General features: G+C 50.5%; 1 protein-coding gene and 1 long non-coding RNA gene across 4 annotated transcripts in view; one reads left to right on the top strand and one right to left on the bottom strand.

Annotated features, from left to right (window-relative positions):
* The window catches only part of LOC116761603, a 138771-nt gene extending 127311 nt beyond the window's left edge, over positions 1-11460 (top strand). For both annotated transcript variants that reach the window (XR_004352064.1, XR_004352063.1), the window contains one exon: positions 7021-11460. This is a non-coding gene — a long non-coding RNA (uncharacterized LOC116761603). The remainder of the gene's footprint in view (positions 1-7020) is intronic.
* Positions 1-19915, bottom strand: part of ITPR1 (inositol 1,4,5-trisphosphate receptor type 1) — a 333789-nt gene that overhangs the window by 8450 nt on the left and 305424 nt on the right. For both annotated transcript variants that reach the window (XM_032647530.1, XM_032647529.1), the window contains 2 exons: positions 17768-17928; positions 944-1105 (listed from right to left, as the gene is read on the bottom strand). In XM_032647530.1, coding sequence (XP_032503421.1) covers positions 944-1105; positions 17768-17928 — 323 coding nt within the window. The remainder of the gene's footprint in view (positions 1-943; positions 1106-17767; positions 17929-19915) is intronic.

Below are 19915 nucleotides of genomic sequence, written 5' to 3' on the forward strand. Positions count from 1 at the left end.
CAACTTACCTCCAGGCCAGCCTTGCCTGATAACTACTGCTGTGCAAAATTTATAATCTCGTCTACGGAATTGATGAAAAGCTTTCAGCACCGCATGCGGGAGGCTGAACTGTTGCCATGTTTGTGCAGGATTACCCCGGTCAGCTGCGGGCAGAGCACGGGTCCTCCCAGTGGGAGGTCACCACCTGGTGACTGTGAGTGCTCACTTTAAGGGGGTCAAGGGCGGGGCAGGGGGGCTCTGGAGTACACAGGGTTTGCTGCAGACTTGCCCCCTTCGCCCAGCTGAGTTACAGGGGCAAAGCAATTATCTTACGGACAGGGAGCAGGGATGGGGCAGCGCATCTGTAGACGGCTGAGCTGGGTGAGTGAAGGGACGCGGCCGGCAGAGCGGTCACTGTTCACCCCCAGCACCCGCCACGCTGCCTGGACAATGGGAGCCACTCAATAAGGATTTGGCCAATGAATGAACCAAAAGGGGCTCTTCCTTGACTGTGGTTTATCCCAGGATGCTGGATTTCAGTATCTGGGGCCAGGGGTGGATAGATCTGGGGGCTGAAAAGCAAAACCAGAAACAGCCTTTAATCTTCTGTCAGTGAAGAAAAGTCCAGAGTACAGCTTTGCACATCGTGTTTTTCTGTACAGCACTTCATTGAAGTAGTTTGCATTTTCTCATTTTCTGGTTTTGTTTTTCATATGAAAACCTCGTCCTGAGCGGCACTGAGAGTAGCGTCATGGGCTTATCCTGTCAAAGGGCAGTGAAGGGGGAGTGGAGGGGAAACTGATGGACTAAATGAGTTTGTCCTCTGTTGCCCGCTTCCTTTTCTATCCAGGTGATAAACTTCAGCATTTTAACATGAGCACTACTGATTTTCTCACCACACTTGTTGTGTACGGTAGTGGGTGTGTGTGCGGGTGTGTAGGCAGGTGGGGTTTCTTTTCTTTACCTGGTCCTTTAATTCTGACAGCTGCCCAGAAAGATTAGTGACCAGCTTCATGGTGGACTCCAGCTTCTCCTGCAGGCTCCTCAGCTCATTCTGTTCTCCTTCCGAATCGCTGCTGACCAGGGACATGGCTCTCATCCTTGGGAACCAGTCAAGGTTTCTTTCCTGGAATCCACATGAAAAAAAGAGGGAGTCACTTCGAAGAGGAGAGACAACAAAGGCAGTCTTATCACGCCATCTTTTCTTTGTGCCGTCTTTCACCAGGCGCTTTCTGACTGCTGCAAAACTAATGTACTGTACTGTGTTTTTTTAAACCGTTCAGCAAATATCTTTTTAGTTGAATATAATTAAACTCTCTTAATTCCTAGAAGAAATCACTTTAACATATGAGGAAAAGTGGGTTTCCAAACAAGATTCCTAATCTCCAAATACGACTACTGCCACTCCATCTGTGATCTTTGCAAATGACACAGCTAATGAGATTGGAGTTTTAAAACTGTGTTAAAATATATGTAATAAAATTTACCATTTTAACCATTTTTAAGTGCACAGTTCAGTGGCATTAAGTGCATTCACATTGCTGTGCGGCCATCTCCAGCCTCCATCTCGGGGATTCTCTTCATCTTCCCCAACTTCAACTCCATCCCCGTTGAACAGTAACTCTCCCACCCCTTGGCAACTGCCTCCTGTTTGCAGTCTGCGGCTTTGACTGCTCTATGTACCTCATACCGTGCTGTATGTTTTTTAAAGCGTTATACTTGGAAAATCATTTGCAAACACTCTACAAGTACATGAATTTTAAGATCCCGAGTGTTCTGGGATCGACCAGATACATGTATGGGTGTGTTTGCTTGGTAGAGGGTTGTTAAGAGGCTGAAAATGGGGAGCGGGTTCAGTTTCCCTCTTTGTCAACTTATGGACACCACCTCTCGACTCGTGTTTCCTTTTCCTTCCGGCCTGAAATGGCTGGTGGGTGCTGTCAGTTGGTATAAGAAAGACCCATTCAGTCTCCTTCCCTGTCTGTCTCCTCCCTTTGTTTTGATGCCTGTAGCTCATACCTGTAAACAGCATTTCTCACCGCTGGTTAACAGGATGGACAAGCCGCCTCCTCCCACCTCACTTCTTCCTGCCCACATATGCTTTTCTCATAAAAAGTACACCTCCTGGGTGAGTTCTGGACAGAGAGGTAGGAATGAACTGTAAGAAGAGCTTCATCAGCCGGAGGTAAGGGGAGGCACACTGACTCATTCCACATCCAGCTGGCGTCACATCTCACGTGGGCCATTCGGATCTTGTCGGCATGAATTCTAATAAACATCCTAACACAAATCATGCCCACCCCACCAACACACACACACACACAGAATTTGCTGTTGTTGCTTTGTGTACACCAGAGATCAGCAGAATTTTTCTGCATAGTAAACATTTTCTGATAGTAAATACCTTTGGCTTTCTGGACCATATGGTCTCTGTCACAGCAAATCTGCTGTGTAGCCCCCAAACACCCACAGAGTATACACAAATGAATGGGGGTAGCTGTGTTCCGATAAAACTTTATTTACAAATGCTGGTGGAGGGCCAGGTTTGGCCCACAGTCTGTAGTTGGCCAACCGCTGTCACATACAATAAGAGGCATCAACATACTCAAAATCAAGAACAAAATACCACAAGACGTCTAAATTTTAAAAAGCAACATAAGTAAACCGTGTCTTGACCTAATGCAATCTAGCAATGTAGAAGCCAAACAAGAACTAGTTGAAAATACTACAAAGAAGGCATACCACAGTGGCACGAGGTGTCCTATCTACTTGAGAGCATTTGCTTAAGACGTGTGGGGAGTCTAGTCGGGACTCACTAGCCTGCCAGCGTCCTGAGAACGGGAACCACCTTAGAGTACAGTGACTGGAACACAGCAGACCCTTGATAAGTGTCTGTGGAAGCAAGGACTGATAAAGCCACTGTCTCCTGGGCGGGCCCTGCTAACTAATGCTTAAATGGTAAACCTCCATTGCTTAGAACGACTGCTGGAAGAGGGAAGTGATGCTGTTTACCTTGCTGTGCCACACACCCTGTGATCAACACCCTTCCCATGTGCCCCGACGTTAGCCTGTACCCGTTCTCATCAGCCTCCCACCGCAGACAGAGCAGTGGGCAAAAGGATGTTTGACAAGACACCCCATTTCAAAGATGACCAGCCTAAAACCCTGGAGCATTGCCACGTCTGACCAGTTTTCTGCTGTGTGTCTCCAGCGAAGAGGAGAGAGCAGACATCTGAAAACATTTAAGAACAGTGGCGACACCGAAAGGCAGCTGAGGTCACCTGTCACTGATCATACCACTGCCCCATGTTAGTCCTTCACACGTCATCCCACCTTCCCACCGTGCCGCTCTCAGGGAAGAAGCCCCTGACTGCTCGGGGCACACGGAGGGGACAGGTGGCTGGCGGTTACTCTCACTAGGCAGCACGGGCCCCGTGACGGAGGGAGGGACGGGTGGCCAGGCTGATGGGCCACGGGCACAGCTGCAGCAAGGCCGGCCGTGTACCCAAGACCGGATACCCACGGGGACGGCTGCGAATGTCTGCACACTGACCCCTGAGGAGAGCGAGGTGAAGAGGAAAGATCCAAAGTCCCACTTAAACCGTCAGACTCAGGAGCACATGGACACACCATCAGCGGGGCTACGACAGAACGTGACGTAGCAGGGAGTTCAGAGACCGCCAAGGCCTACCCTGCCCGGTAACGCAGGACACGGCCCCGGGAGGGAGGAAACAATCCCTACGTTTCAAAGGAGATCCCGTGGATGATCTGGTGTTTACAAACTGTAAACTCCTATTACTGAGTATATTTGGGGGGAAACGTTTGATAGCTCTTTAGATTCAAGTCAGAAGTATAATAAACGCTCTCGGAAGAAAACATTTAAAAAAATACAGCATATTCAACGAATACTTAAGGAGCCCTTACCTTACGTGCTTGGCTCTGAAGAACAGCAGGGAGCCCCCTGCAATTGGTCACGGCCTCCTGGACCTCTTTAAAGTGGACATAGCTTTGAGACCTAAGTATGAGGTAGGGTTCCTGCCATCAAAGTGCTTGCACTTTAGTTAAGGAGAGTGGACATTTCAGTTAAAAAAAAAAAGAAGAAACAAAGCAGCGAGGCCGTGTCAAATGAGCGGCAGGAAGAGAAGGGTCAACGTAAGGACTGACTGCAGTGGTTTTGCGTGGCTGGAATCCTCTTTGTGGAGGGCCTGAAGGAAGGTTATCACGTGGCCAGACGCGGGGCCAGCGTGAGGGCCTTCTCAGTGGGGGGGGGGGGGGGCTGGCACAGCCCTGAAACCAGTGGGGCCGCAGTTGGGGCGGAGGGCGGACAGGCGGGGCAGCAGCCCAGACTGTGGAGCACGGGAGAGCCATGCCAGCTGGGCTGGGGAGGGAGAGGGACGGTGGTGACAGGAGGAGGCCTGGACACATGGGTGGTGGGGAAGGGGAGGAAGTGACCTGGAGCCCCTGCCTGACGAGGCACTGGCAGAGAGAGGGGCCATGTATGAGAAGGAGTGAGAGCTCACCTGCAGCCCACCGACTGCCGACATGCAGAGGAATGTACAACTGCCTAAAATGGGTAGAGAATTCGTCTCAGACCTGGCTCTGAAATTTTCATGTTCATTTGCTTAGCAAACCCTCCATAAAAATAGAAAACACAGATTTCCAAACAGAGTCCACATTAAACAGGTCTTCAAAAAAGAAGACAGAAAATCGAAGCAAGATTCTGTACGTAGCTTAAGTTCCTTAAGTTTAAGGAACGATTTCTTTTCCTTATTCTAACAGCAAGCGACCACATGACTATAGATGAAAAAGAATTTTTCCACGGCAGATTCCCACCTCCTTGCATGGTGTATGGTGATTTGATCTCTGGACTCCCAGGCAGTGATTTCAGAAAGGTCTCTGACAAATGCAAAACGCACAGACCTCATCCAACAACCGTTTACTGAATATTTCTAATTTCTGTGCCAGGCACAGGGCTGAGTGCTGAGGGTCTAGAGATGAGGAAGACAAGGTCCCTGCCCCCAAGGGGTGGAATGCAGTACAAGGAATGTGTAGTGCAGGGCTCAGGGCATGGCTCTTCGCTTTCGTGGACCCCACTGCAGCCCTAGCTCCAAGTCCTGAGTGCCCAGTGAGTATCCGCTAGGCCATCGAATGGGGCCCACCGGCCTTAAAGTGGCTGCTACCGGCATCTTTGCTCCTCACGCAGTGGCCAGGAGATGCATCAGATGCTGTGCGTTTTCGCTTTATCTGTACTTCTGTAAGTGGGCTGCCACCTGTAATCCTGGGGCATGAAGGCCCTGCCCAAGGGGTACATAAAGCCATAGACATAAATAATGCATCTTCTTAGAATGTCCAGTTTAGTCAGTGGTTAACGATCCAAAATATTTTTATATTAAACTCAAAATATGCCCTGGAGAACATGAAACCGAGTCTGCTTTTAAAGGTAAACCCCCAAGATTTTAAAGAAATGTCATACTTTTCACAGGCCACTCTGTACCATGTGCCCCAATCCTGGCGATACACCTTCGTTCTCCATTTCATGAGAGTCCTTCAGTACAAAGGGAGGAACAGGATTTCCTGGTCGAGATGTTCACCAATTACCACCTTAAAGGTTCTCCCTCACTGCCCTCCTCCAACCTTAATATCTAACAATGCAAAGCAGAGGTGGGGCCCCGTCCAAACCTTAAACCACAGGAAACAAGGTATCCAAGTGCTCTCGATGGTGTGTACCGGTAGCTCTTTTGCCCCGACATGGGTACGTACCCAAATTTGTGGTCCTAGGTGCTGCCAGTATTTTAATTAAATAATCATCCTGGGGGCTTCCCTGGTGGCGCAGTGGTTGAGAGTCCGCCTGCCGATGCAGGGGGACATGGGTTCGTGCCCCGGTCCGGGAAGATCCCACGTGCCGCGGAGCGGCTGGGCCCGTGAGCCATGGCCGCTGAGCCTGCGCCTCCGGAGGCTGTGCTCCGCGACGGGAGAGGCCACAACGGTGAGAGGCCCGCGTACCGCAAAAAAAAAAAAAAAAAAAAAAAATCATCCTGGGCTGTTAAGTCTAATCTCAAATTACCAGGGAGCATCTAGCAGTTAAAATTAATTAACAATTCTGGCCACACTGTTCTCAGTTTCCATTCGGCTTTGCACCCTGCACTGTGGCATAAGGCCCGACGCGGCGTGGAGGCTCCTCACCAGCAGGACCCTCTGCACAGAGATCGAAACCTTTACAGGAAGATAGTTAGACTATCCCAGTCCTGGCCTTGGAGCGGAGAGAGAAGACCTGAGTCCAGTCACTTTCTCTTTAGCTCAGACTTTCACAGCAAATGCTGAGTGCTCAGTGACTCCAGGGAAGCCTGCGCCCGTGGTTCCCCGGCCGGCCAGGGGCTGAAGGTCCATAAACGTTTGCAAAATCCTGCCTTTATGTCCGTTCCAGATCAAAAACATATCTCAGTATCCTGGCTTCTCTTGCCTTTTTAAGAAAGTCATCGACGAAGGCACTTTTGTTTATACATGAATTCATCTCGGGCTCTGTGTGTGTGTGTGCGTGTGTTCAGGAGGGTGGGTGTGGGGAGGCTCGTGGGTTCACTGCACGTCTCTCGGCCGCATCTGTCGCTCTCGGTCTGAGGGCCCCTCTGTGCTTCCCTTGCTTTCCTTGCTGCTGGCACCTCGCATACCAATGTCATTAGGCACTGTCTGCCCTGGTCCTCCTACCATCCAGCCAGTGCAGTTCCCGTCACAGCAAGCACTTCCTCGTCAGAGCAGACAAACCGACTCAAGCCACAGCCGGAAGCAGGCTGACCACAAGTGCTAAGGTTCTGGTTAGTTCTTTTCTAGGTAAAGTTGGAAAAGTCCCTGCAAAGGCAAACATTGAAGTTTTAGACACGGGGGCGGCACTGACCTCTTGAAATGTTCTTGACTGGAAAGAGGGAGGCTGTGTGTGTGTGAGAGAGAGAGAAAGAGAGAGAGAGAGAGAGAGGAGAGGAAGTTGGATTGTGTGATGCAAATGCTCATCATTCTGAGAAGCGTTTTTTTTTTTCTTCTTCTTCCCAGGTTCAACTGAAGAGGCTGTTCCAAGAAAGACAACTGAGATCAGTCACCTCCTCAGAGAAAGTCCACTGAGGTAGAGTTTTGTTTACCATGTAAACAACGCAACATTTATTGTTGAATCCCTTATTCTTTTACAGTCAGACTAGAGAAACGCAATTTTTTTTTTTTTTTTGGTGAGGGGCATGAGGGTCAAAGAAGGGGTCATGGTCGAGAAGATGGGTCCTGGGAAGATGGACCTGTAAGCCATAGAATCCCCTCGGGGAAGATTCAGGAAGGCAAAGACTGTCCTTTCAACTCAAATGTCAAATGCGTTTCCACTTATCTTACCAAGCAAGATGACAAACAGGATTTTCCCAGAGTGCCTGGCGATGCTTAGGTGACAGGAGTGACTGAGGGGCAGGCCTGGAGACAGATCCTTGGCTGCCCCCATGTATCCAAACCTCCCCATGTATCCAAACCCCCAGAAAATGCCTGGAAGAGAGCGGAAGGGGAGGATTGAAGATAATCCTTAACTTTTCTAAAGCAGGGATATATTACACTCAATAAACTTTAAATATTTGCCCCTCTTGTGAGTTAGGGTGACTATATTTGCATTGAAGAGGAAGAAAATAATCTTTAGAGCTCATTTTTCTAAGATCATGGAAAACAAACAAACAAAACCCAGAATCCATTGCTTTGGGTGAAAAAAACAGTGATAGTAAGTTTGCTCAGTGACTCCAAAATTGTCATTTATAGTATCTATTATATATTAAAAAAAAAACTAAATTGAAAAAATAGATTCCAAAGGTAAGAAGATTGAGGGTTGGGGGCTAGAGGGATGGACAGGTAGAGCACAGAGGACTTGTAGGACAGTGAACCTATTCTGTTGGCTGCTGTAATAGTGGATCCACGTCATTATACATTTGTCAAAAGCTACAGAATGTACAACGCCAAGAGTGAATCCTAACGTAAACTACTGTCTTTAGTTAATAATGACGTATCTAGATTAGTTTATCAATTGTAGTAGCTACAGCACAGTAATACAGAAGTTAATAACGGGAACTGGCGGGTGAGGTGGGGAGAAGGGGGCATACGGAACTCAGTTCTTTCTGCTCAGTGTTTCCTGTAAAAAATAAAACCTATTTAAAAAACTGGATCCCACACCTGGAATTTGTTGGCCAGCCTGAAATGAAATTCAAGGGTCCAGGTCCCTGTATCTCACAGGTTTGTTTCTGTAGCAAGCCCATGTCGTCAGTGTGTCAGTGGGAAGAGTTGCGTCCTAGGATCCGGAGCTGAAGCCCTGACAGTCCAGAGTGTTCACAGGACAGTGAGCTGGGGTGAGTCAGCCAACCAGCCTGGGTGTCTGCTCCCTCTTTTTTTTTTTTTTGAGAAAGAGATTACTGGCTGGCTACTTCACAGGGTTAATGTGAGGATCAAATGGCTGTAAGAACGTGTCCCGTCAACTGGAAAGCACTATGCACAAGTATAGGTCAGTGTCAGCGGCCTAAGGTCACAAAGCTGGTCTGCGGCCCACGATGCCGACCCCAGGTGTGGCGCCCGACTGCCACGTAAGTTAGTTCTCCCCCTCCCAGGGTGAGGGTTTCGATTTTAGAGGCACAGATTTCTCTCTTGCCGATGGAGCCACGGGAAGGGTGCCCATGCTGCTCGCAAGTGCAGGCGTCAGCGTGGTCTGCTGCTCTTGTCTCGGACGACATCGCCCAGACAGGCCCCATTATATAATCTTCAGCTGGGATGGAATGACCACTCACCCTTCCAGACTCGGTTAATAGCTGTCCTTGGACGATACAGTGTAACAGAGACGCCCCGCCAGGGAGAGAACCGCACCCATTTCTGATGAAATCCCTAGGCAGAGTCAGCTGCAGAGTCACTGCTTCATGTCACTCTGGGCCCTCAGGTGAAGTGATGCTGGGCTCCCACTGGGGCCACGAGAAAGCAGCGCTCCCTACTTGGAGAGGTGCAGCTGGGTCCTGGGCCCCTGAGGTGGTGGGAGGAAGAAGCCTGAGGTCACAGAGGAGGGGAGAAAGGTGGGGGATGGCCTGTGCTGGAACAGGGCAGGGCTGGCCGGGCGGAGATTCCTGATGAAGAGCCCTCAGGTGAACTCGGCTTCTCCCAGGCTGGCTCAGGATGTTCTGCTCAGGCCACGGCCCCCGCACGTTCAGTTAGCTACGCAATCTACCAGAATGTTCCTTGGGGTTACGTATGGGATTTTAGCAGTGTTTCTTGGTTGGCCTCTATTCTTTTTTGCCTTCCACGAGTTTTCAACTTTGATCTCTTTATACAATGATGGTTGTTTTGGTTGGTTTTTAGCTTACTTAAAAGGCTTTCCAAAGTTCTTTGCTGTTGTTTTGGGGAAAAAGACTTAGTGTTTGTCTTTGGACACACAATCATGCACACCCACGTGCCACCCCGCTCGCTGTCTCACCTGCAGCAGGGTCCCGCGAGATAGCGTGTCGGCCTCTGGCGGCTGTGCTGGCAATCTCCTCCTGTTTGAAATGGTTTTACCGAAGGCCAGCCCTGCCTAGACACCCTGAGAAACCGGTGACGGGAGGGTGTCATCTTTGTCACCGTCCGTACGACTTCAGTGAGAATTCAAAGGCGCGCCACCAGTGCCATCCTGACTTGAGAGGGGTTTGGAAGGCATGGTGCCCACAGCCTGAACTCTTCCGGGAGAAAGTACAATTCTCCAGATTCCTCAATCCTTTCCAACCGCCCCATTTTACCAACCTGACCCTTGCACTCTGACCCACACACTCACTAGCTCGTTCACATGGGTCTCCTCTCTCCCTCCTGATACCTCCCTGCATCCACTCCTGTCACAGACCCTCGGTAGTCGTTTGAAAGTTGCTTCGTGGAACTATAGAGCTAAAGGTGGCCTAAGAGACCCTCTGGTTCAACTTTCTCACTTGACAGGTGGTAACACGGGGGCCCTGTAAAAAAGTGCGTTTGTGAAAGGAGAAACTGAGACCTTGTCCACGTCGTAACCTTTAAATACAAACAGCTGTACCTAAATGCTAGCATCTTTTCCTCATTCTCACATTCCCTAGACACACACTAGTAGGCCTTATTCTGAAGAGATACATTTTAAAGAATCCTGAATATATGTACTCGATAAAAACGAATTCAGAACATTCTCATAAAAGCCAGGGGGTCACACACCTCTCAGTGGCATCGCGCACTACCGCCCGGCTCTGTCAGACGCAGCCCGTGTTCAGAGCAGAGAGGAAATGAAGGAGTGCAGGCCAGGGAGTTACCGGCGTGGCTATGGAGTCGGGGACCGAAGGGGCAGGGCGGGTGGCCCAGTGGGGTCTGCGGCGGGGGAGGGGCAGGAGGCGGGCTCAAGGTGTGGAAGGGAGGGAAGTGCATTTTGGGAGCTTAAAAAATCTGCTGAATTGGGAGAAATGTGCGTGTAAACAAATATTTTACATACGTGTGCAAACACGTCAACCCCTACACACGCCCTGGGACTGATGAGCCAAGGGGAGACCCTAGCAGAGGCGGTGAACACGCCGGCAGCCACGCTCATACAGCGCCCAGGCCCACGGACCCCACGCTCGGGCGGACCCGAGTGCCGGGGCCCTGCGCGAGCAGTAAGCTCACGGCTCTGCTCCCCTCGCTGCTGCACACAGTGCCCTCGCACACCTTGGCGAAGGGCAGGCGTGGGAAGCTCGGAAGAGAGGGCCGGGAGGGCCCTGCAGGCCCGGCTCCCATGCCCAGCGCTTCCGGACAGGAGGAAGCCGCCCACGAAGCGCGGCCGGGCAGGGGGGTGCTTCGTACCTCCAGACTGGAGGGCGGGACGTGGTGTGAGCCTGGGTGGGGAAACCGAAGCTCTGCAGCTGCCATGGACACGAACCCCGGCTCAAGTGCAGAGGGTGGGGCGAGAGCGCCCCTGGCCGGCTGGGTGGCACGTCCAGTGATGCTGACGCGCTGTTTCCAGCCGCCAAGGGGCGAGTGCCAAATCCCTCTCCACTTCTCCCTCACTCCGACGCGCCTGAACTCTGCCGTGGTGTCAGCGAGCTTCACAAAGCTTTCTGGGCCGGATGAGAGGGCGGCACAGCCTGTACCCCTACCTACCCACCGCTGAGGGCTGGCGGAGCCCAGCGGGCATCTTAAGCAACTCCGTGGCCTCCCGGCTCAGGCAGGAAAGCAGAAGACACATCTCGGGATCTTATCAACACGCCCCCCCACCCCCCGGCCCCAGCATATCCTCACTGGAATTCCAGCATAAAAGCCCAAAGCCGTTCCTGTACATCTGTGCAGAAGCAGAGAGTTTCCACGTCACAGTATCAGCAGCCAGGGCCCGCCTGCCGGGTACACAGTGAAGCACAGGCGAGGCGAGAACGCGGGAAAGGGGAGGTCGGGGAGCGTCGGGTGCACGCCCCTCCCTCCTGCACCCGAAGTCCGAGGAGGTCAAGTGAACCGATACAAGATGGAACAAACTGGAAATCTCCGGTGGATCAGTGTGTGTGTGTGTGTGTGGGGGGGGGGGGGGGTGGGAGTAGGGGGATGGGCAGGCAGGGGGAGAGAGCGGGCTGCTCTACCTGTGAGAAAAAGTCAGCGCCAGGCCTAAGGGAGGATGGATCAGAAGCTCTGACGTTTAATTTTCAGGGAGTTCTGTGCATTCACATGAGTAGTCCCCTGGGTGTGGGAGCCCAAGTCTGGCTGTGGCTCCGGTGAACCGCCCTTCCCCTTTAACCAACCCCTCTCTCTCCCCAGATGTGGTCACCAAAGGAAATATCATCCCCTGTTCCAAGCTTAGGTGAGGCCCACGAAATTTATCAGATTGTAGCAAGTCCAAATGAACACCTATTGCAGGTACACCCTTCATAAGAGCTGTGCTCTGCCATTCCTGAGCTCTAGTCTTTTAAACAACCCCTGTAGCACCGGACTTAGGTGGCTGCCTGACTGGCGGTGCTGGCGGCAGCTCAGAGACTTAACCCCATCCTGTTATTTGTGCGCGTTCCCTAGGGGATCCTCTCTCCTGCTCTTCTCCCTACCCCCCTTTTTCCGGCCCTTGCCTCTTCTGAAGGCAGCTAATTCAGCGCCGCAGCGGAAAGGAGGGGCCCGGGAGATGAGCCAGTCCTAGTCAGGAAAACCCACCACCATCCAGAGCCCAACGGCTGCGGGTTCTCGACACTGAGGCATGTGTGCGAGCACAGATCGAGCCACGCTGAACGTGCACGCGTCAGGACCCCTCCAGGGTGGGCTCATCATCGGACCTGGATGTGAGTCTCAGCCCGAGCACTTCTCAGCCGCGTGACCCTGGAGAAGCGGTTCAACCTCCCTGGGCTTTACGTTCCCGTCTGGGAGATGGTGATAGTGCCACCTGCAATGCTGTTACGGGGACCAAACAAGATCATACACGCAAAGCATTTATCTCAGTACATACTGATTAAACGAGACCTATTACCACGGTATGACCCAGTCTGCTTGGGTCAGGGCGAAGCACGTACAGCCCAGAGTTCACAGCAGCACCCTCTGTGCCCCAGGATCAGGCTGGCGTGGAAGAAGGTTCTCCCCAGCTAGTTCACCGTTCAGTTCACTAGTCAATTCACACACTGTCCTGGCAAAGAGGAGGGGCTGGAGCGGCCCCTGTGAACTATGGATGAGCAGTATCCCATCTGATCACCCTGTCTTTAAATGCAATTAACTCAAAAACACACCTCTGAAAATACACCTTATGTTGACAAGGTAGAATTCCAAGCTTCAGAAGGGAAATCTCTATTTTATTAGCAAAATAGATGCCTTAATATTTAAGTTACTGTTTCGTCTTCTTTACCAACCTTTCCTCTTAATGCTTCTCGAGTTTCTAACTTTCAAGAATAACTTAGGTCTGCTTTTCAAGGACTGACTTTTCTCCTGAGTTTGACTGTCATAGAAAACTGGGCTGCTGGGTCTTTGCTTGGAATCATATATTTGATCTTTTACCTACAACACGCCCACCGTGCAGTATTTAAATTCCTTCAGGCAAAGATACTCACAACTGATTTACCACTTATTCTGGTGAAATACATCAGACTGCATGGCCTGTCAAATCATCATGTATAGACTAACACAAATTCTCATTTCAGTTGGCAATGGAGAAAAGCCAAACAGCGCTAAACATCATTCAAGCAAGGGCGTGTGGTACATAAATTATAGTCCAGGGTTAAAAAAAAAAAAACAGTCCACTTATTACAAAGGCTATCGCCAAAACTCTATGTGGCAGCACCAGACTTCAAGTTCATATGGGGAGAAGGGAACTCAGGGTTTTTTCCTCCTCCTCTGAACTGCCAGGGCTAAGTGAGGTCACTCTGTAGTCACATTTCTCTGAAAGTTCAGCCCTGTCTGGGGCCTGAGTCAACGAATCTGAGACCGGCTCCGCACTACCGGGTGGCTCTGGGAGTCCTGTAACTTAGTCACAGAAGAGGCTGAGCGTCCCAAAGTCACCTCCGCGCACCTCCCGTCATGTGCGCAAAGCCAAGAGACGAACCCACCAGCTAACCCAGTATCATCAGGATAGAGTCTAACACACAGCACTCCGGGGGCACTCCCCATGTTGCCGGAACCCCTGGTCCTGGGCAGTGAACCCGAGCGGAGGACGGCCCTAACCGCACAGACCAACGTCACAAGTATCCGTGACCGACTCAACGGAGAGACAGTGATAACGTCAGCCTGGTCCTGCTTCAACATTTAAGGACACTTAACAGTTTTAAATTTAAGAGAGAGGAAGACACAGGAATTTTCCACTGGAGGATGCCTGTTCTGACTTTTCTCAGTAATAGCACGTCAACAGCCGAGACGCCTTACGCAGTCCTAGCACCTAGGAGTCGGTGTTCGCACCAGCTGTCCACGCTGCAGCCCTCTGCTTCCCGGCTGACGGCTCTGTGCCTGAGTGCTTACCACCTCTGTCCCCGGGCCCACACGTTCCTCTCCTTTCCGCCACCCCATGGACACGTGACGGGACACTGACCCCGATTCACACATGGGTCAGGAAAGTCCAGGGACTTGCCCGGGGTTACCGGGCTCGGAAGGGCCGGAGCCAAAACTCACACCTTCCATGTTCTGCCCCCAGATCCCATTCTTAGGTGGTGATGACTGCATGGGAGGCATCAGCCTGGGCCTGGCTTTGCCAGGAAAGGTCCCACCTCCAGTGAAAGGAAACGGGAATGATCAGGAGAGGGAAACCATTCTCTGTTATGTTTAGATGAAAACTAATTTGTGGGTGAACATCCGGTTGCTAAGTTCTTGGCTGTGAGGCAGAGCAGCAAATGCTCCTTCTTTCCAGATGTTTCCGTCTCCAGAGAGAGGTCCTGGCCCCCTGACCGTCGGCCAGTTCTCGAGGGAACTGCAGCCTCGGGAGTTGCCCTCTCAGAGTCAGCTTGGGCTTCTAAGAAGCCTTCTCCCATCAGAGCCCCTGGTAGAGTCTCCTAAGCAGTTGTTGGTTTTTGAGATGAAAACCTAGTTGCCACCCCTGACACCCCATCTGCAAGCAGTTGTTTTCGGGGCATCTGCAAAGCTCCCCCACCCTCCGAGCGGCCACCCGGGGCCTTTTCCATTTGGTTCCGTAGGGTCGTCTTTTGGCACCTGTGACATCCCAGTTCCTTAGGAGTCTCTGGGATCTGAACGAACAGGCTAAAGGAGAGCTGAAGAAGAACTCAACACCCACCGCCTCGTGCCACGAACCAAGAGGCGGTTTTCCCGAGGAACCCAAAGGGCCCGTCTCAGCCATTTCTTCTGGGACGTGATAAGCCAAAGGGCCTCACGGACTCCTGGCCGGCTTTTCCTTCCATCTCTGACACTGCTCGTCAGCTGCCCTTCTCCCTCCTGACGCTGGAGTATTTGCAGCCTCCCGGAGTTGGCTTCTTCGAGACATCTCCTGGCTTCTCCTCCCAGAGGCCCGCCTCGCGAGGACGGATGCTGAGGACCGCCCCACCGGCTGGGGCTACATCTGGGCTGCCTCTGTGGCATCTGACTAAGGGAGCCCATGCCCGGGGCAGGCCGGCGGCGGGGAAGGAGCCCGCCCCACCGTGGTGGCTGAGTGCCCTCGGGCTGCCAGCCCCCACTGAGTGACTCAGCTGGGCACCCCCAGTTCCTAGCCCACTGTGGCTCTCCAGGGAGCCTGCCCGGCAAGGATTCATGTGGCTTCAGGGCGAGACACTGCCAGGAACGCTGTGGGCAAAATGGCATCGCCTTTCGGCTGGTGGATCGAACGCTTCCTGGGCCCTCGCCCAGCACACGAGACATCTGGTTCCTCAGCAACTTGGACATTCAGAATTAAGAATTCTTTGATGCTACAGATTTTTAGGCTGTTTGACAAGAAGCTCTCATACAAAGGATGATGTAGATGGGAAAGCGCAGTGAATGCAGGGGGCTCTGAGCATGCTGGGTGGCCGGCGGGGGGGGGGGACTTCTGGCTTTTAAGCCTCATCAGGTGACTGCTCACAAGGCTCCTCTTAAGTCTTCATGACTGAGACAGAAACCCAGAAGTGCACCAGAGTTTTCTGCGACCATAAAGCACGGTGATTAACAGAAAACTGGCCCCCGAAAGACTTAAAGATAGGGCACATTCAGAGAGAGGCAAACGAAGTAAGGGGAGAAAAGGAATGTGTGATGAGGGTGAAAACTACAGGCTACCTCTTCTAAACATTAAAGGGTTTAATGCAAATGCAGGTTGGTTTACACAATGCAGATAGGTTTGTGTCTGCACGAATGTCGATCAAACACGGTTTAATTTGGCACTGTCGACACCAGGAGGAAAAGAAAGAACCTGAGGACATTTCAGTTAATGTGTCCTGACCCCGGAAACCTACCCTGTGAACATCTGCACCCGACAACCACCAGAATTCCCAGTCTCCCTCTCTAAGAACAGACCCTGCTCCCACCTGGCCCAGAGCCGCCAGCACCCTCCCCGTGTCCTCCCAATGCCGGGGTCGTGGAGTGCAGTTCCGGGTCATTAAACCCGGGCTTGCATCCCAGCTTCTGAGCTCTTCCTGGGCAGCTTACTTAACCTTAAGCCTCCCTTTCATCTGTAAAAGAGGACATCCATCACCCTCATTCTGGGACTCGTGTCTTTTTCTCCCCCTTCTTTGTGTTATTTTTTCTCCTTGCCTTCTCCTACTCTCATCACTCTGGTCTCTCTACCCTTCTTTCTTTTTTTCTTTTTTTAATTTGGTTGCACCACGTGGCTTGCGGGATCTTACTTTCCCGACCAGGGATCGAACCCGGGCCCCCTGCAGTGGAAGCGCGGAGTCCTAACCACTGGAACGCCAGGGAAGTACTGTACCTTCTCTCTTTTAAAACCTTTTAAAAAGTCATCTCTGTGGTGAAACCCCATCTATTTCTCCTCACCCCCAAAGTTCTCTCTTCCTGGCTCCCCACTTTGGGTAGTTTTCTTCATGCAACGCAGTCAGAGACGTGGAAGAGCTTCACAGACCACACAGACAGCTAAGTCCATATAGAAGAAGGAATACTTCTCCTCGGCAGTCACATAACCAGTTTGGATGATAATTTCTTAAAACAGTATCTGTTTTGTCTTTTCTGTTAGACTCTTACTATTCGGCGTGTGATTCACGAACCAGCAGCTTTGGCATCCCCTGGAAGCTTGTTGGAAATGCAGAATCTCAAGTTCTGCCAGTGCCTGCTGAATCAGAATCTGAATTCTAACCAGCTCTCGAGATGACTCATATGTACATTAAATTATGAGAAGCACAGAATTAGGCTTAAGGGCCTCCATGGTACAGACAGTACAGCATCCCCAGAAAGCCCCTCAGAACTGGGTGCTCAAGAACTAGGGCCCCGTGAGTACTGGCCTGCCTGTGTCCACCGCCAGTGATCAGCCCTCACCTGGGGTTTCTTTGCATAAAAAGCTTTAAAATCACATCTGCATAAAAAAACACAGAAGGGCTCATTTAGGATAACTTATACCTGGGCAGCGTGCTCAAGTCCTTGGCAACAGGAAGGAGATCAGTGAATCATGTAGTCTTTCTTCCCAGCTCACCGTCCCCTCTCCTCAGGGAGCTGGTGTAAATCACAGACTCCCTGAACTTCACAATCCATGCCTCGTTGCTTTACCATACGCCCCTGAACGTTTCAATGAAGTTCAGAACCACAGGGATGAAAGGACAGCTGGCCTGGAACCCCCAGAACACGCGCCTGGTGCCTCTACAAAGCCCTGCCTGAGAAGAGCGCTCTGCAAACCGGCGGCAGCTTCCCCCTTCCCGGGCCACGGCGGTCACGCTCCCCGTCAGCAAGAAGATTAATTTGGGACTCAGATTCCTCCATCACGTGATCCCTTCCTGATGATTAGCAAATTGTCTCCCAGAAAGGCTAGGCTGAGGCCAAACGGACCAACCAGGCCGAACTACACCGAGTGATCATTTAAAAGATATACCGCTTAGAGACCAGGTCTTATATAAGGAGGAAAAACAGAAAGGGATCCATCATCAGGAAGAGGCCAAGTATATAGAGGTAGGAAGGCGGGCTACAGAGCGAGATCTAGGTTAGAAGCCCAGCCCCGGTTAGGGTGGCCGTGTGCTAATCTCGCTGAGCTGCAGTGCTTCCTCCTTTAACCTGGAGATGACACCCCATCTGGGGCTTCTGAAGGTCACCTGCAAAGACTCACGAAGTTCCAGAGACTAGAGCCCGGTCCGTGGTAAGGGATCAGTAGACGCTGGATGTTAGCTTCCCCACTGGCTCCCGGTACCATGCTCCGAGCTGAAGCCGGGCCAGCAGGCCGGAGCGTGACCTGCCTCCAGGAGGTCTCTGCGCTCACCTTGATCATTTCCGCCACGTAACTCTCGGGCCCCGTGTACTCTGTGGAGTCCTTGACTTTCACCAGGACGATGAAGCACAGGTAGTGCCACATGTTGTGCTCCTCCTTGATGTGCTCTTCGAAGGTGACAGTCTTGTTGTCGAACTTGTCCCTTTCCAAGCCTAAAAAGAGACAGAAAGCCCTGAGTGAGCAGCCATGGGGCAGAAAAACCCACGAGAGAACTACCCATCCAGAGGAGGCTGTGGTTTCACTCCTGTCTTTATAAAGAGTTGGGCTCTGCTGGCCTTACAAATGCATTCACTTTTGCATCATAGCAGGAAAACACAGGCTGTAGGTCAGATGGACTTGGGCTTGAGTTCCACCTCTGCTACTGACCAGTCACTGTTTGATCTCCACGTGCCTTAGCTGCCTTCTCAGGGGATGGGAAGACGTCATCTAGGTTCCAGGAGTGTGTGTGGGTTAAATGAGCATGGGTGTGACAGGTCCGTGCACACAGGCAACCAGGGAATGCGAAGTCCCTTCTCCCAGGTAAATGCCAAAAGGGAGACACGTTAAAAGGTTTGTGAGGAGACAGTGTAAGGACAAAAAGAACTAGACATACAGTTTAAACGACAGCTGGTAAGTTTATCTTTTGCAGAGGTATAGGTGAGCGATTCTGAAAATAGCTTCTGTGTATTCTTAGATTGAGCAAATAAATAAATATATGGTGATACTGGGAGTCAGATATCTAACTGTCAAAGAAGGGAGCACAAAGATAGAAAGGGAGAGAGACAGAATAAACTCTGATTGTTGAATTGGAATTCGAGGTATGGGTGTGAACTCATCCTTTCTCATGTGTTTATGGAATAGAGAACTCTGTGGATACATGTATCCTCTAGATCTGTGCCCTGATTAGCCCTGGGAGCAGTGACACACCAAGAGGAATGAGCACACCCAGTCACCAGATCTTGGCTTCTAAATACCAGTCTCCACTAAACAGAACCAGAGCTCTTAGGAGAAATGGCTGATACCAGGGCTGGGTCAGGGAAGATACAAGGTGAGCTTGCATCTAGAATATCTCATGGTGCTAAAAAAGTAAGAAAGTCCATAATAAATGATGGTGACACGGCAAAAACACAGCAGCCCGCTTTGAAGGGGCTCTCAAAATCTGGGACAATCTGAGCATCAGAATAAATTATGACAGTAAAGGATTATATAACCCATCGAATTAACTAAAAACGCAAATCCATTGTGTTACAAATACAAAAGTACAAATATACACAGGGAAAAGAGAAAGTTATTTCTTAAAGTAGAAAGCCAATTAACAAATGTAGAAAGAACCATAAAGTAAGATTTGGCAAACGTCACAATCACAGACTCAGGAAAAAACTGGATGCAGAAACCGGTGCGTTAACATTTAATTTGAGAAATGATGGGATATTTACGTTGCCTCAAAGTATCTCCTCATAAAATGGTTCTCAATTACAAAGAGCAGAAAAGTAACTTCAGTGGAGAAACAGGGCAATTACCAGCTTAACCAAGGGATCAGAGTTAATACAACCAGTTATAAGATGGACCGGCACCATGTACCTCCTGATATGACGCACTGAGGAGAAACAGCATTTCTTTGATGTTCCTATAAAAAAATGCATAATCTCAATCTTACCATGAGGAAACATCAGAAAATCCCAAACCAAGGGACATTCTACAAGATAACTAACTTCTATATTCTTCAAAAATGTCAATGGACTGAATTCAACACATGACCTGGGACTATCGTTTGCTATAAAGGACATTATTGGCATGAAGTGTGAACTCTGACTAGGATCTGTAGATTAAGTAAGAGTATTACATCCTTGTTAACTTCCCAATTTTGAGAATTATATTGCATATATATAAGAAAAGGGTCCTATCTTTAGGAAATATATAGTATTAAAATAGGGATAAAGGGGCATTGTGCCAGCCACTCTCAAACTGTTCAGAAAAATAGTGTGTGTGTGGATAAGGAAAATGAAGGAAAGCTTTAACATGTGACAAACTGGAAGAAAGAGTATATAGAAATTCTTTGTACTATTCTTATGACTTCTGTAACTGGGATTCTGTCAAAACGAGAAGTTTTAAATGGTTTTAAGGGGACAAAAATCTAAGATCTTAAGTTTTTAAATGGAA

Source organism: Phocoena sinus, chromosome 11 (assembly GCF_008692025.1).
Source record: "Phocoena sinus isolate mPhoSin1 chromosome 11, mPhoSin1.pri, whole genome shotgun sequence".
Taxonomy (NCBI): domain Eukaryota; kingdom Metazoa; phylum Chordata; class Mammalia; order Artiodactyla; family Phocoenidae; genus Phocoena; species Phocoena sinus.